The sequence below is a fragment of the Mustela nivalis genome (assembly GCF_964662115.1).
Source record: "Mustela nivalis genome assembly, chromosome: 1".
NCBI lineage: Eukaryota > Metazoa > Chordata > Mammalia > Carnivora > Mustelidae > Mustela > Mustela nivalis.
Window position 1 is genome coordinate 158920850 of NC_139020.1, and position 13451 is coordinate 158934300.

Here is a 13451-nt window from a genome sequence, read left to right on the forward strand (position 1 = left end):
TCCCCTGAACATTCTTTCTCACACAAAAGAAAAAAAAAAAGATAATATGAAGCATATGCTTATGTTCTTATGTTTTTTTATATAAAAGGCTTATTGAGATAGAATTTACATACCATATGATTTAAAATGTACAATCCAATGGTGTTAACATATTTCAAGTTGTACAACTGTCATCATAATCAATTTTAGAACATTCTAGAATTTTAGAATATTCATCACCTCCCCAAAACCAATACCTAATAGTCAACTCCCCTCCCATTCTCTCCCCAGCCCGAATCAAACACTAATCCACTTTCTGTCTCTATGGTATGCCTATTCTGGACATTTCTTGTAAATGGAATCTTAACAATACACATGGTATTGTGATGGGCTATTTCCACTGAACATAATGTTCTTAATTTCCATCCTTACTGTAGTCTGTATAAGCTCTTCCTTCCTTTTCATGGCTGAATAACATCCCATTGGATGGATACACCACATTTTGTGTACCTGCTCATTGGTTGATAAGCATTTGGGTTGTTTCCACCTTTTCACTATTACAAGTCATGCGACCATGAATATTCCTGTAACATGTTTTTGTATGGACACATGTTCTCCGTTCTCTGGGATCGTACCTAGGACTGGAATTGCTGGGTCATTAGCAACTCTAGGTTTTAATCTTGTGAGGAGCCACCAGCCTGTTTTCCAAACAGCTATGCCATTTTGCATTATCATCTAGGACATGAGGGTTTTGAATTCTCCACATCCTGCCTGACACAAATTGTCTTTTTTGATTTTGTTGTCTCTGTGCAAGTAAAGTGCTTTCTTGTTGTGATTCCGTTTTGCATTTTCCTGAGACTAATGCATATTTCCTAAGCTAGCATATTTTTATGTGCTTATTGGTCCTTGGTATATCTTCTTTGGAGAAATACCTGTTCAGATTTTTGCCCATTTTTAATTGGGTTGTCTCTTTATTATTGAATTGTAAGAGTTATGTGTTCTAGAAACAAGCACCTTACCAGATTTATGAATTCCAAATTTTTCTTAAAAGATTTTATTTATTTATTTGACAGAGAGAGACACAGCAAGAGAGGGAACATGAGCAAGGGGAGTGGGAGAGGGAGAAGCAGGCTTCCTGCTGAGCAGGGAGCCTGATTTGGGGCTCGATCCCAAGACCCCAAGGGACCTGAGCCAAAGGCAGATGCTTAACAGACTGAGCCACCCAGGTGCCCCCTGCTATATTTTCTTTTAATTGTTTTGTAGTTTTAGCTCCTACATTTAGGCCTTTAGTCCATTTGGAGTTTATTTTTGTATGTAGTGTGAGGTAGGGGTCCAATTTCATTCTTTCACATATGGATATCCCTAAGTCCCCGCATGATTTCTGGAGACTATGCTTTCCCCGTTGAATTGCTTTGACACTCTTGTCAAAAATCAAGTGACCGGGACTCCTGGGTGGCTCAGTTGGTTAAGTGACTGCCTTCAGCTCAGGTCATGATCCTGGAGTCCCAGGATCGAGTCCCGCATCGGGCTCCCTGCTCCGCAGGGAGACTGCTTCTCCCTCTGGCCCTCCCTCTTCTCATGCTCTCTCTCTCTCATTCTCTCTCTCTCGAATAAATAAAATCTTAAAATTTTTTTAAAAAATCAAGTGACCATAATGTGAGGGCTTATTTCTAAACTCCTAATTTCATCCAAGGATGTGATTATCCTTGTGCCAATGCCTGCCTCCTTCCATCCTTCCTTCCTTCCTTTTTCTTTTCTTCCTTTCTTTCTTTCTCTTTCTTTCTTTTCTTTCCTCCTTTCCTTTCCTTTCCCCTTCCCATTCTTCCTCCCTCCTCTCCCCTCCTCTCCCTCCCTTTTACTTTTCCTTCTTTCCTTCCTTCCTTTCCTTTTCTTTTCCTTCTTCCTTCCTTCCTTTCTTTCTTGGCAATGTGTATACCCAATGTGAGGTTCAAACTCATGACTCCAAATTCAAGAGCCGCATACTCTACCAACTTAGGCATCCCGGCACCCCTCCTTCTTCCCTCTTTCAATTTTAAGGATCCTGTAATTATATTGGGCCCACCTATATAATCCAGGATACTTTCCCACTTTAAGATCCTTGACGTAGTCACATCTGAAAGTCCCTTTTGCCATGTGAGGTAGTGTATTCACAAACTCTGGTGATCAGGACAGGGGACATCTTTGGAGGGGCATGATTCTGCCTACTACAGAAGTATATAGAAACACATTTGATTTTGTATATTGATTTTGTATCCTGCTAAATGCTTTTATTCTAATAATTTTTTTACTGGATGAATCTTTAGGATTTTCAATATGAAAGATTATGTTATCTCTAAATGGAGATGGTTTACTTCTTCCTTTCTAATCTGGATAACTTTTGTTTGATTTTCTTGCCTAATTGTCTTGGCCAGAACCAGACAATGTTGTACAATATTGAATATAAGCAGCAAGAGTGGACATCTTTGTTTTGTTCCTGATCTTAGCTGAAAAGCATTCAGTCTTTCACCATTCAGTATGATGTTGGCTGGAGGTTCTCATAGGTGTCTTTATCAGGTTGAGAAAAGTCCCTTCTATTTTTCTAGTTTCTTAAGTAATTTTTTTTTTATCATGAAGGGCTGTTGAATTATGTAAAATATATTTTCTGCACCTGTTGGCCCTTATGCTATTGATATGGTATATTGTATTAGTTCATTTTCAGGTCTTTTTCAGATTTCGAATTACCCTTCATTCCTGGGATATATCTCGGTTGGTTATAATGTAAAATTCTTCTATGTTGCTGGATTTGGTTTTCTAGTACTTTGTTGAATATTTTTGCATCTATGATCACAGGAGATACTAGTCTATAGTTGTTATTGTTGTAGTTGTTGTTGTTGTCGTTGTAGTTGTTGTTGTTTTTTCCTTATCATATCTGTGGCTGGTTTTGGTATCAGAGTAATACTGGCCTCATGTGATGAGCTGAGAAGTGTTTTCTCCTCTTCTATTTTTTTGGAAGAGTTTGTGAAAAATTGCTATTGACTCTTCTTTAAATGCTTGGTGTTTATTTTTATGTGGTGATAAAACTCAATAACTTCATTTGTGCATTTTGTTGGCTAATATGTTTCCTGTATTACTTATCATTACTTAGAGTAGCTTTCAAAGATTATTACATTCAGTTCTTCAGTCTGATACTGTGATAGGAAGTACGGATCTAAATTCATGTTTTCAAGTAGTATAATTGACACAACACCATTTACTGAGTGAGTAGCTATTCCCCACTACATTGAAAAGCTTTCTTTATCATGAATTTCCAAGTGTACTGAGGTCTGCTTTTGACTTCTCTGTTTTATTTCATTGATTTATGCATCTGTTCTGGTTTTAATACCACACTATTTTAATTTCTATATTTTATACTATGTTTTGATAAAAATGTGCTTGGCTCTTCTTGGATGTTGTCTGTTCTAGATGAATTTTAAAATCTTCTTTTCAAATTTCCATAAAACAGTCTCAGGGGTTTTTTGTTGTCATTTCATCAAATTTTATTAATCTGACACCTTTATAATACTGAATCATCCTATCCAGGGACAAGATACATTTTTGCCTTTTTGGAAGTATTATATGGAAGTCTAGCATTTTCTTCATTTAGTTCTCTTACATCTAGTTGGGTTTATTCTTGGCTTGTTGTTGTGACTGGGATCTTTTCTCCTCCTATTTTGATTATACATAGGAAATTATTGATTTCTATGTCTTGTATCCAGAAATCTTGCTGAACCCTTTTAAAAAAATTATTTATTTATTAGAGAGAGAGAGCAGGGGGAGGGACAGAGGGACAGAATCCCCAAGCATACTCCCACTAAGTGCAAAGCCTGGCATGGGCTCAATCCCATGAACCATAATATCATGACCTGAGCTGAAACCAAGAGTTGGACACTCAAAAAACTGAGCCACACAGGCACCCATTGCTGAACTCCTAATAAATGTTTTCAATTAGTGATTCTGTTGATTGTCTTGCATTTTCTCAGTACACTTGCAAATAATTAGTTTTACCAAATTTTCCCAAATATTTTTCCCCAATATTTTTAATCCATTTCCTTTATCATGCCTTATTGCATTGTCTCTTACAGAATACTCAATATTTGTGTTGATAATGATTATTCTTTCCTTATTCCTCACTTAAATGAGAATGCCTCTGATGTTTCTTCATTAAGTTTGGTGATAGCTGTAGGTTTCTGGGAGATACCCTTTTTGGAGTTTTTTGTTTGTTTGTTTTTAAAGATTTTATTTTTATTTATTTGACAGAGAGGGGAATCACAAGTAGGCAGAGAGGCATGCCGGGAGAGAGAGAGAGAAGCAGGCTCCCTGCTGAGCAGGGATACAGGGCTTGATCCCAGGACCCTGAGATCATGACCTGAGCCGAAAGCAGAGGCTTTTAATCCACTGAGCCACCAAGGTGCCCCGAGATATCCTTTTTGAATGAAAGAAGTTTCCTTCTAGTTCTGGTTTACTTCTTACATTTTCATTTGCTCCTTATAAAAGGCGTGGGTTTTAAGTCTCATCACATGTTCCTTTTGGGGGCATCTCTTAAGATTTTTTTCTTGACTCACTTTATGCAGAGAACTATATTAGTGACTTTTGCTAATACTCAACCAATCTTAGGTCCCTGGGTTAAGCCCTATTTAATCAAACATATTTTTAATACATTGTTGCAATCAACTTGCTTATATTTTCTTTAAGCAAGTTGCATCTGTGTTAAGGGAGTTGCTTAGTTGGTTTTGGCATTGGGGTTACACAAACCTCATAAAGTGAATTGGGACACTTTCTAACTTTCTAAGAGTTTATACGTTGAAGGTTTGACAGAATACTCTCATTCCAAAAGGAGCTTATGTCTTTTTTTTTTTTAAGATTTTATTTATTTATTTGACAGAAAGAGACACAGCAAGAGAGGGAGCACAAGCAGGGGAAGTGGGAGAGGGAGAAGCAGGCTTCCCACTGAGCAGGGAGCCCAATGTGGGACTCAGTCCCAGGACCCTGGAATCATGACCTGAACCAAAGCAGAGGCTTAGCTACTGAGCCACCTAGGCAGTCCCACTTATGTCTTTTTTAACGATCGATTTTTTTTTAAGATTTTATTTATTTATTTGACAGAGAGAGAGAGAGAGAGAGATCACAAGCAGGCAGAGAGGCAGGCAGAGAGAGAGGGGAGAAGCAGGCTCCCTGCTGAGCAGAGAGCCCGATGTGGGACTTGAACCCAGGACCCTGAGATCATGACCTGAGCCGACGGCAGAGGCTCAACCCACTGAGCCACCCAGGCGCCCCTTAACAGTCAATTTTTTACTGTCTCCCCCCCCACACACTGTTATTTGTTTGTTTAGCTTTTCTACTATTTGAATCAATTTTTTAGTAGTTTGTGTGTTCCTTAAAAGCATTCAATTACACTTTAAATTTTATTGATATATATCAAGTTTTGCTTATAATTTTGAAATCTTATTTCTAGTTTTGTTCCCTTTTTCATTCTTAATGGTATTTACTTATGTCTTCTCTTTTTTATCTTATACTAAAGATTTGACTGTTTTATTTATGTTTTCAAACAACAGGCTTTTAACAATCAGTTCTACTGGGGTTTTTTTGTTATTTTAACAACAATAGAAATTTAATGATTCATGTGTATATGGGGGTGTGTGTTTTTGTGAGTTTAAACCTTCTTAAATTGAATGCTTAGTTCGTTTACATTTAACCTGTGTTTTTTCCCCCTAATAAATACATTTACAACTATAAAGCCTCTCTGAATTGTTGGCTGTATCTTATGGGTTTTGATGTGCAATGTTCTCACATTGTCATTAATGAATGAATAGACTAAAATTTATATTGTGATTTACTCTTTAACCTAAGATTATTTAGACAGGTATGCATTTTGGGTTGCAGTTTCCTCCATCAATTAAATCTCATTTGCTTTTTATCTTTCAAGCAATTCTTCCTCATTTTAGACCACCAATTGATCTCATCTTGTTTTCCAGTGCTGTTTTGGACTTAGGTGTATATATTTAGCTTTCTTCTCATTTCTAGGAGTCAAAAGCAAGAGGGGAAAGCAGGGACATGTATTCAGTGTACCAGCATGATTTCATATCCCTCAATCAACCTTTCTTGCTTGCTTGCTTGCTTGCTTACTTGCATTCAAGGTGGAAGTACTGGACCACATTTGTATCTAATAAAAATGATCCAGAGAAAGGAAAACTGATGCTGTCAGAAAAGGAATACCTTAATATGGAAGTCCTTGAATAGGAGATAAAGAATGCAATGGTGGAGGAGACTGGCCAGTGATAAAGAGAGGATGTTTCATTCATTGTAACAGAGGAAAGAAGGAAATAAATGATGGGTCTAGATGCACCCTACTTTTCTCTTTTCCAAGTCAGATATTCCCAGTTTTAACAATTGGTTTTCATGACATCATTCTGGATTTATCATCTGTTACTTGTTTCTTCCAAAAAATAAAAGTTATTATAAAAAGATAATGCTAACAAAGTTAAAACAGTTTAGAATAATGGAACCATTAATTTCCTTTTTCTGAATACTGTATCATTTTAAGTTCAAAATTGCTTTACACTTTGTAGCCATTACCTATTCATGGGCTTTTTGTATGAACTATTTTTTTAAGCTTTTATTTATTTATTTGACAAAGTAAGAGAGGGGGAAAGAGAACACACACAAGCAGGGGGAGTGGCAGGCAAAGGGAGAGGGAAAGGGAGAAGCAGGATTTCCCCTGAGCAGAGAGCTGACATGGGGCTTGATCCCAGGACCCTGGGATCATGACCTGAGCTAAAGGTAGACACTTATCGGACTGAGTAACCCAGGCGCTCGCATATGAACCGTTTTAGATTAGGTCTCCTTTAACTTGTACTTGCATAGAAAATAGCACCCCAAAATGCAGTCAACATGACTCAATTCAGTCATTCTCCAAGTCCTGTTGGTTGCCTCTGGAGTGTTTTCTCTAATCTGCTATGTCAGCTCTAGGTCAGACTTCTACCATTTGCCACTGAGACTACTACAGCACTCTCTCCACTGGCCATTTTGCTCTTCCTCCCTGCTGCCCTCAGAATTCTCTAAAATACATGCCATGGTTCCTACAGAAGAAAAGGAAGTCTAAACCTACGATGTTCAAAATCTTTTACTACTAGGTTCTCACTTAATTTTCTAGAACACATCATGTTCATTGACTCAAATGGCCTGTGGAGTTTAAATTGACTATGGGCTAAATAAAATGATGTAGTTCTGTTAATTAAATGAGAATATCTTTATCAATGTTCTAATTTTATGGTACAACTTTTTGATATGTACTTAGACCCATCACTTTCTCCTTGTGTTTCTTCATTTATAATGTAAGGACTTACTACAGATTAACCAAGAATTCATCAAGATATTTAGCTCATAAGCCATGTACCTTTCTAACCTTATCTCTTGCCCCATGCTAATCATGAAACTCATTATCCCCCTTAGTATGGTACATCATTTATTACCATACCATGCTCATGTTCTTTCCTTTTCCAGGGACCCATTTCTGCCCTATCCCCTTCCTCCCCAACTCCTATTTCTCCTAACTATTTAGTCCTAGGAAAATCCTTTGGGATTATCTACAATATCTAGTGATAACACCCCTGGATAGAGGGATGGGAATATAATTTGAAAAAGAAGATTCAATATAATAATTTATTTTAAAGCAATGTTTTCTGAGTATACTACATATAAAGTAAAACTCAGGAAATTATTGCTTCTGCAGATGTTTAAATTTCACTCATCCCCAAAGGGTCAGGACTTTTCCTCTGTTCCTTATAGAGGCTGAGCTCTATCCTAACTCAGCAATTACGAATGCACTTTTCTCTCTGCCTGGAAGATTCTCTCCCTAACCCGATTTCCTACCTAATACCCATTCATCCATGCAGGTGCCAACTTAAATGTCGTTTCTCCAGGAAGGCATGTGTGAAGGTCCTTTTCTCTACTGTCTCATATTCCCTTATACATCTTAACAGACCTTACAATTTAATCATGCAATCATATGTGTGTCGTGTTGGTCTTTAGGTTTGTCTTCTCCACTAGACTAAGCTCTAAGGATAAGGGTTGTGGCTGTTTTGTTCACAACTGTGGAGCCCCGCATATGAAAGAACTTTTGTTGCCAAAAGGGACCAAACACTTTACAGAAGTTAAGCAACACTGCTCTGATAACAGGAAGCCCATACGTAACAGTTGAGGCAACTGAGGCACAAAGGATTGCTTGCCCAGATGACGTGCCCTGGAGAAGCCTTCCCTGACCCCACTCCGTCTAAAGTGCTTTGATGTAGGATTAAAGCCACTCTTCGTGTCAACTGCATCAGGGGTCACTCCTGTCTTCTCTGATCAGTGTCCTTCCATGCAAGTGACCCTCCGCTGCCTTTTGGGCGCTCAGGAAATGTTTCCAGGGGAATGGATAACTAGATGGCTCTGGCGTTCCCTCCTCCGTTGAGGCACCTCAGGCAGGTGGCCGCAGCTCCTGAAGTCGCGAGGTGCGAGGCCGAGACCTCCAGGCGGTCGCAGCCGCGGCCCCGCCCCTACAGGCCTCTGCGGTGCTGATTGGCCGGCCGGGCGCCCGGGCCCAAGAAGAGGGGCGGCCGCCCGCGCGCCCGCCTCGTCTTCGCGGGGGCGCGCCCGCGGCACGCGGCCGGGCGGGGCCGGGGGTGAGTGACGGCCACGCGGGCCAATGGGGCGGGCGCGCGCCGCCGCCTCCGCCCGCGCGGCCCCTGACGCCGGCCGAGGCGCCGCGCCGCTGCGGCTGCGGGCGGCGACGGCTGCACCATGGGTTGGCTGCTGCTGGCCGCCCGGCTGCCGCCGCTCCTGCCGCCGTTGCTGCTGCTGCTGGCCGGGGGTGAGTGCGCGCTGCGCGGGCGGGCGGCCGCGGGGCCGGGGCCGGCGGGTGGCGGCAGTGACGGCGGGCCGCGGTGCTGGACAGCTCCCCGGCCGCCAACAAAGGGGCCGGCGCGCGAGGCGCGGGAGCGCGGGGCTCGGCTGGGCTGCTGCGCCGTCCGCGACACGCGCGCTCCCAGGGCGGGGGGCGTGGGGCCACGGCGTGTGCCTCGTGTGAAAGCGGTCCCCGGCGCGGGGGCGTACGTGTGTGTGCGCGCGCACACACACACACACACACACACACACTCTCAGGAGTGTGGTGGCGGGCGCGCTGCACGCGCTCCCTGGGGGCTCTGTTCGGGAGGCGTTTGGAGAGGGCGGGAGCACGAGCGAGAGGAGGACAGACCCTGGCTGCCAGTCCCGCGATAGCCACTCAGGGATGGGGAGGCGGCATTTACAGGTCCCGTGGGGTCACTACAGTGAGCGTGGGCGCCAGTGTCTTGCGGCTCCGAGGGGGAAAGTGCCAAAGAGCCGTACACACAGCTGCTGCGACAATGTGGGGTGTGTGTTTACGCGCGTATGGTGCTACCGGACAGGAGGAGGGGTGTGTCATTGCGAATGGCTGTCTAGACTGTGCTAGGCAACTTTATTAGGAGCTGACAAAGAGGAGGTATGTCAGCACCCAGGTCTCTGCTTGTGACAGTGACACTGCTGGATAGCTCCTGCGCAGCTGCCACGCAGGGATGGGTGTGAGAGACACTCTGAGATGTGGTTTTAGTTCAGCAGTGCCCAAGGGCAGTGTGTGGGTGATGACAGGCTCGGTGTGGGGGGCAGGTGTGAAATAGATGTGCCTGTGTCAGAGCCTGCTGGAAGCTTCCCAGGGGGATACATGGGATTCAGGTGTTTGCTGGCGGGTGGTCACAAGGTATGTGGCAGCCTCCCAGACAGGCCACCACCACTGAATGCGGGTGGGTAGAAGTGCTGTCTGCAGGAGTGGGTCAAATAAGGACATGACTGAACAGCTTCTCCATGTGCCAGACACAGCAGAGAGGGGACGGTATGCAACGAGTGCATATTAAGGGGCAATTGCTAATTGGTGTTGGTAGAGAGACACACCGGAATGAGTGTGTGCACACATGTGTGTATATAGTGTATGTGTTCACTCATCAGATGGCCTTGAGTGATTCCACTTCTGATGGACATGCAGGAGTATAACGTGTGTGTGTGTATGTGGGAGTTGACCAGGGACACTGGCTACTTAGTCACCTCCTGTGAGGTTAACCCCCAAAGACACAGGCACAGGTGTGCATCTTTGTGACGAAGGAGAGGCCTTTGAAGGGTCTCTGCCCGAGAGGAGAGAGCAGTCTTTGCTTGACAGTGGCAGTGAGATGGGCCATTGCCATGGGCCTATAGTGACAGAATCCCAGGGAAAATGACTGGACAGGGAAAGGGATCTCTTGCACCTGAGCTTGTCCTAGGAAGGCTCAGTTCAGCAGGGGGTACTTTTTCTCCACCATCAGTCCAGGGATGGGTAAGGACCTAAGTGTGTGCACAGAAGTATGTCCATTGGTGTTTGTCTCATGTGCTCACACACATCTATGTCTATGTTTGCATAGCTTGAATCATCTCTGGAAGAGGTGAGATTCAACAAATAAATTAAATATTGATTAGTTTGCTCTTTCTTTGTGCAACAGCCATACCAGAACTGGCAAGCAGCGTGTGGCGGGACCCATGTCCAGCTGTGGCTAGGCATGGATGATTGTGGGCAGCTTTACTCCTTCTGTGTTCCCTCCCAACTCCTCCCTCCCGTACACACTTTGTGGTGTACATTATTACTTCCCTCTTGGTGACACATATGTCTCTGGTAGTACGTCTTTTTTTTATACACCTTTCTGTAGAAACCTTTCAAGAGCGCTTGGGCATTGCTTCTCAGATTATCCAGACATGCACACTAGTGTGAGTGTGTATGTGGTAGGGTGATTGTGCTAGACAATTTCTGTTGTAGCTGACACTTACGGGTGTGGGGGCTGTGTGGCAGATGCTGCCGGGCAGCCCCCGTATTGATGTCTGGCAAGGGCTTAGGGAGAGCTGTACTTCAAAGCTGCTGATGAGGAGAAGGATGGGGGTGTAGTGGATGGTGGAAATCAGAAAGGGATGTTTGGATCAGGAGCAGATTGCAGGGGAGATAAAACATGCGGATTACTAAGGCCTTGTTTTTTTTTTTTATCCCCTGAGATAGAAACCTGCTTCCTCTGCCTCTTTTTCTGAGTTTGGGTCAGGTTTTCAGTTCTTTGAGGCTGGTCACCAAATCCTTTTCACATGCCTTCTTTTTCTCTCCCTCTTTCTGTTGGGAGTGATGAAATATCAGAAAATTATAGATGCTAGAAGAGAACAAAAGAAAATCAGGGGCGCCTGGGTGGCACACCTGGTTAAGTGTCCACCTTTTGCTGTCAGCTCAGGTTGTGATTCTGTGACATCAAGCCCTGTGTCGGGCTCCATGTTCAGCATGGCATCTGCTTAAGATTCTCTCTCCCTCTCCTGCTGCCCCCCTCCCCATGTGCTAGTGTGCCCTCTCTCTGAAGATAAGTAAGTCTTTAAATATTTTATTTATTTATTTATTTGACTGACAGAGATCACAAGCAGGCAAAGAGGCAGGCAGAGAGAGAGGGGGAAGCAGGCTCCCTGCTGAGCAGAGAGCCCAATGCAGAGCTTGATCCCAGGACTCTGGGATCATAACCTGAGCAGAAGGCAGAGGCTTTAACCCACTAAGCCACCCAGGCACCCCAAAGATAAGTAAGTCTTTAAAAGGAAAAAAGAATCAGTCACAAAGAGTATAAATCTGAAATTTTAAATCAGATGGAGTCTCAGTTAAGGCAGATTAATTATTAAGTGTAAAAGCAATTATACACAGAATGCTTAGGGCTCAGCTACTATTTTGGTAGGCAAGTTGGAAAATAAGCAAGCTCTTACGGTTACTAAATAATTATCCATTGCTAGGCTTTTGAAAATATCAAGGTCTATATAAAGAAAAAATAACCATCACAGGGACAAAGAAGTTCAAGAAAATGGAACTGTTTACTGGAGAAGAGTGAGGACCCAGATTCCTTTTTTCACAATAGCTTTTTGGCAAGATTATCAAAATTTCTGTTCATTCATATCAGAAGTTTGAGAAAGGAAGAGAAGGAGGGAGGAGGAGGTGGAAGGAGATGGTGGTGTCTCTGCCTGACAGGTGGAGGAGAGAGTTTCAGAGAATGGAGAAACTCGCCTCATTGTGGAAATGGTAGGGAGTGGTCCCAGGGAATTCCACAGACTGCAGTTTCCTGAACAGGGAGCTTCACACAGTATTTGATTTCCAAAAGTGGGAAATCAACAGGACTGCTGGTCAGACTTTCCTTGAGAGGGCTCACACAGTTTCCTCAAGATCCATGCCACTGTGGAGAGAAGGCCCAGGGCCTAGAAGGGAGTGACTTCTCTCCCACCAGGCCCCAGTTCAGCTCCAAGAGAGGTAACACTCCGGTTTTGAAGAGGCAATGCAAGTTTGAGCCTCCAGAGGCTAAAATCCCAAGAATTCCTAAATAAAACTAGTTTGTACTTTTCTAAAGAGGCTGACATAATGTCTTTCCCAAGGTACCCGCTAGAGACTGGTTCATGTAGATACAGATATTCACCCAATGACTTTTTCAAAGATTGGCTGCTCAGGTGACCTAGAGATCTGTAAAATGTTTATTTAATTATTACAAACATTTCTTGTCAATTGACTTTTTTTCTCTGTGGACTGCATGAGTTTTTTTCAGGTAAGTTTATTGCATTTGGCTCCCCCAGTCTTGGGGGTACCACTTCTACAGTTGTATCTGCTGGTTTAAAATTTAGACTACACTTTTCAAACCGTGCTCATTTTTGAGGGGAGAAAGCACTTCTATTAACTGGCTGTGTGATTGTGACCTTTTCACTTATTTCGTCTGTGAAACAAGAAGGTTATTTATTCAAACACCTGTTGTGTTCCTGTCATATTTCAGAGTCTTTCAAGGCACTGGGCCGACCAAGTTGACTCAGACACGAGGCATACAGAGTGAGGGAAGGAGGCCATAGATGGCCAGCTCCAGTTTGAGAGAAAAGTGCAGTGATTGGTTCAGAAGGCTATGGTACTAAGTGTGGTGCCTAGCCTACACTGGGAATACCAGGGAGAGCTTCTCAGAAGCAGGGACTGGAAGCAGAAGCAGGAGCTGGGCGGGTGGGGGCAGGTGGCCCTAGGCATTACCTGTTTTTGGTTAAAGGTTTTTTGAAGCTTGCATGCTGTCCCACATTTCCAACCATTAGTCCTGGTTTTGTTTTGTTTTTGAAGTCTCATAAAATAACTCTGATTTCTATGACTCACATCAACCTTTTATTTTAATATATTTGAAGATACTGACCATTGTCTCTCTTGCATGTTCTTTTTTCGTGGCCAAGAACATCCCAGTTCTCTGTTCTTTATAAAGGATAATAATACTTAGATTTCTGGAATGCAGTCTGCTCATTATGGCACAGTCTGCATGGAGCTGCCCTCCTTTGAGGCCCCTGCCTTCCTGAGGGCTGTGGAATTTTTGCTTTACCAATGAGGAACCTGGGGCCCCTGGTGAAGTAGCTTA

The 13451-nt window shown here is 43.2% G+C and overlaps 1 protein-coding gene across 1 annotated transcript in view; it reads left to right on the plus strand.

The window, feature by feature from the left end:
- The first annotated feature begins 8723 nt into the window (after positions 1 to 8723).
- PODXL2 (podocalyxin like 2) overlaps positions 8724 to 13451 on the plus strand; it is a 36281-nt gene continuing 31553 nt past the window's right edge. Inside the window, exon 1 of the mRNA XM_082714319.1 lies at positions 8724 to 8845. Within this exon, the coding sequence (XP_082570445.1) occupies positions 8776 to 8845 (70 nt within the window). The 5' untranslated portion in view covers positions 8724 to 8775. The remainder of the gene's footprint in view (positions 8846 to 13451) is intronic.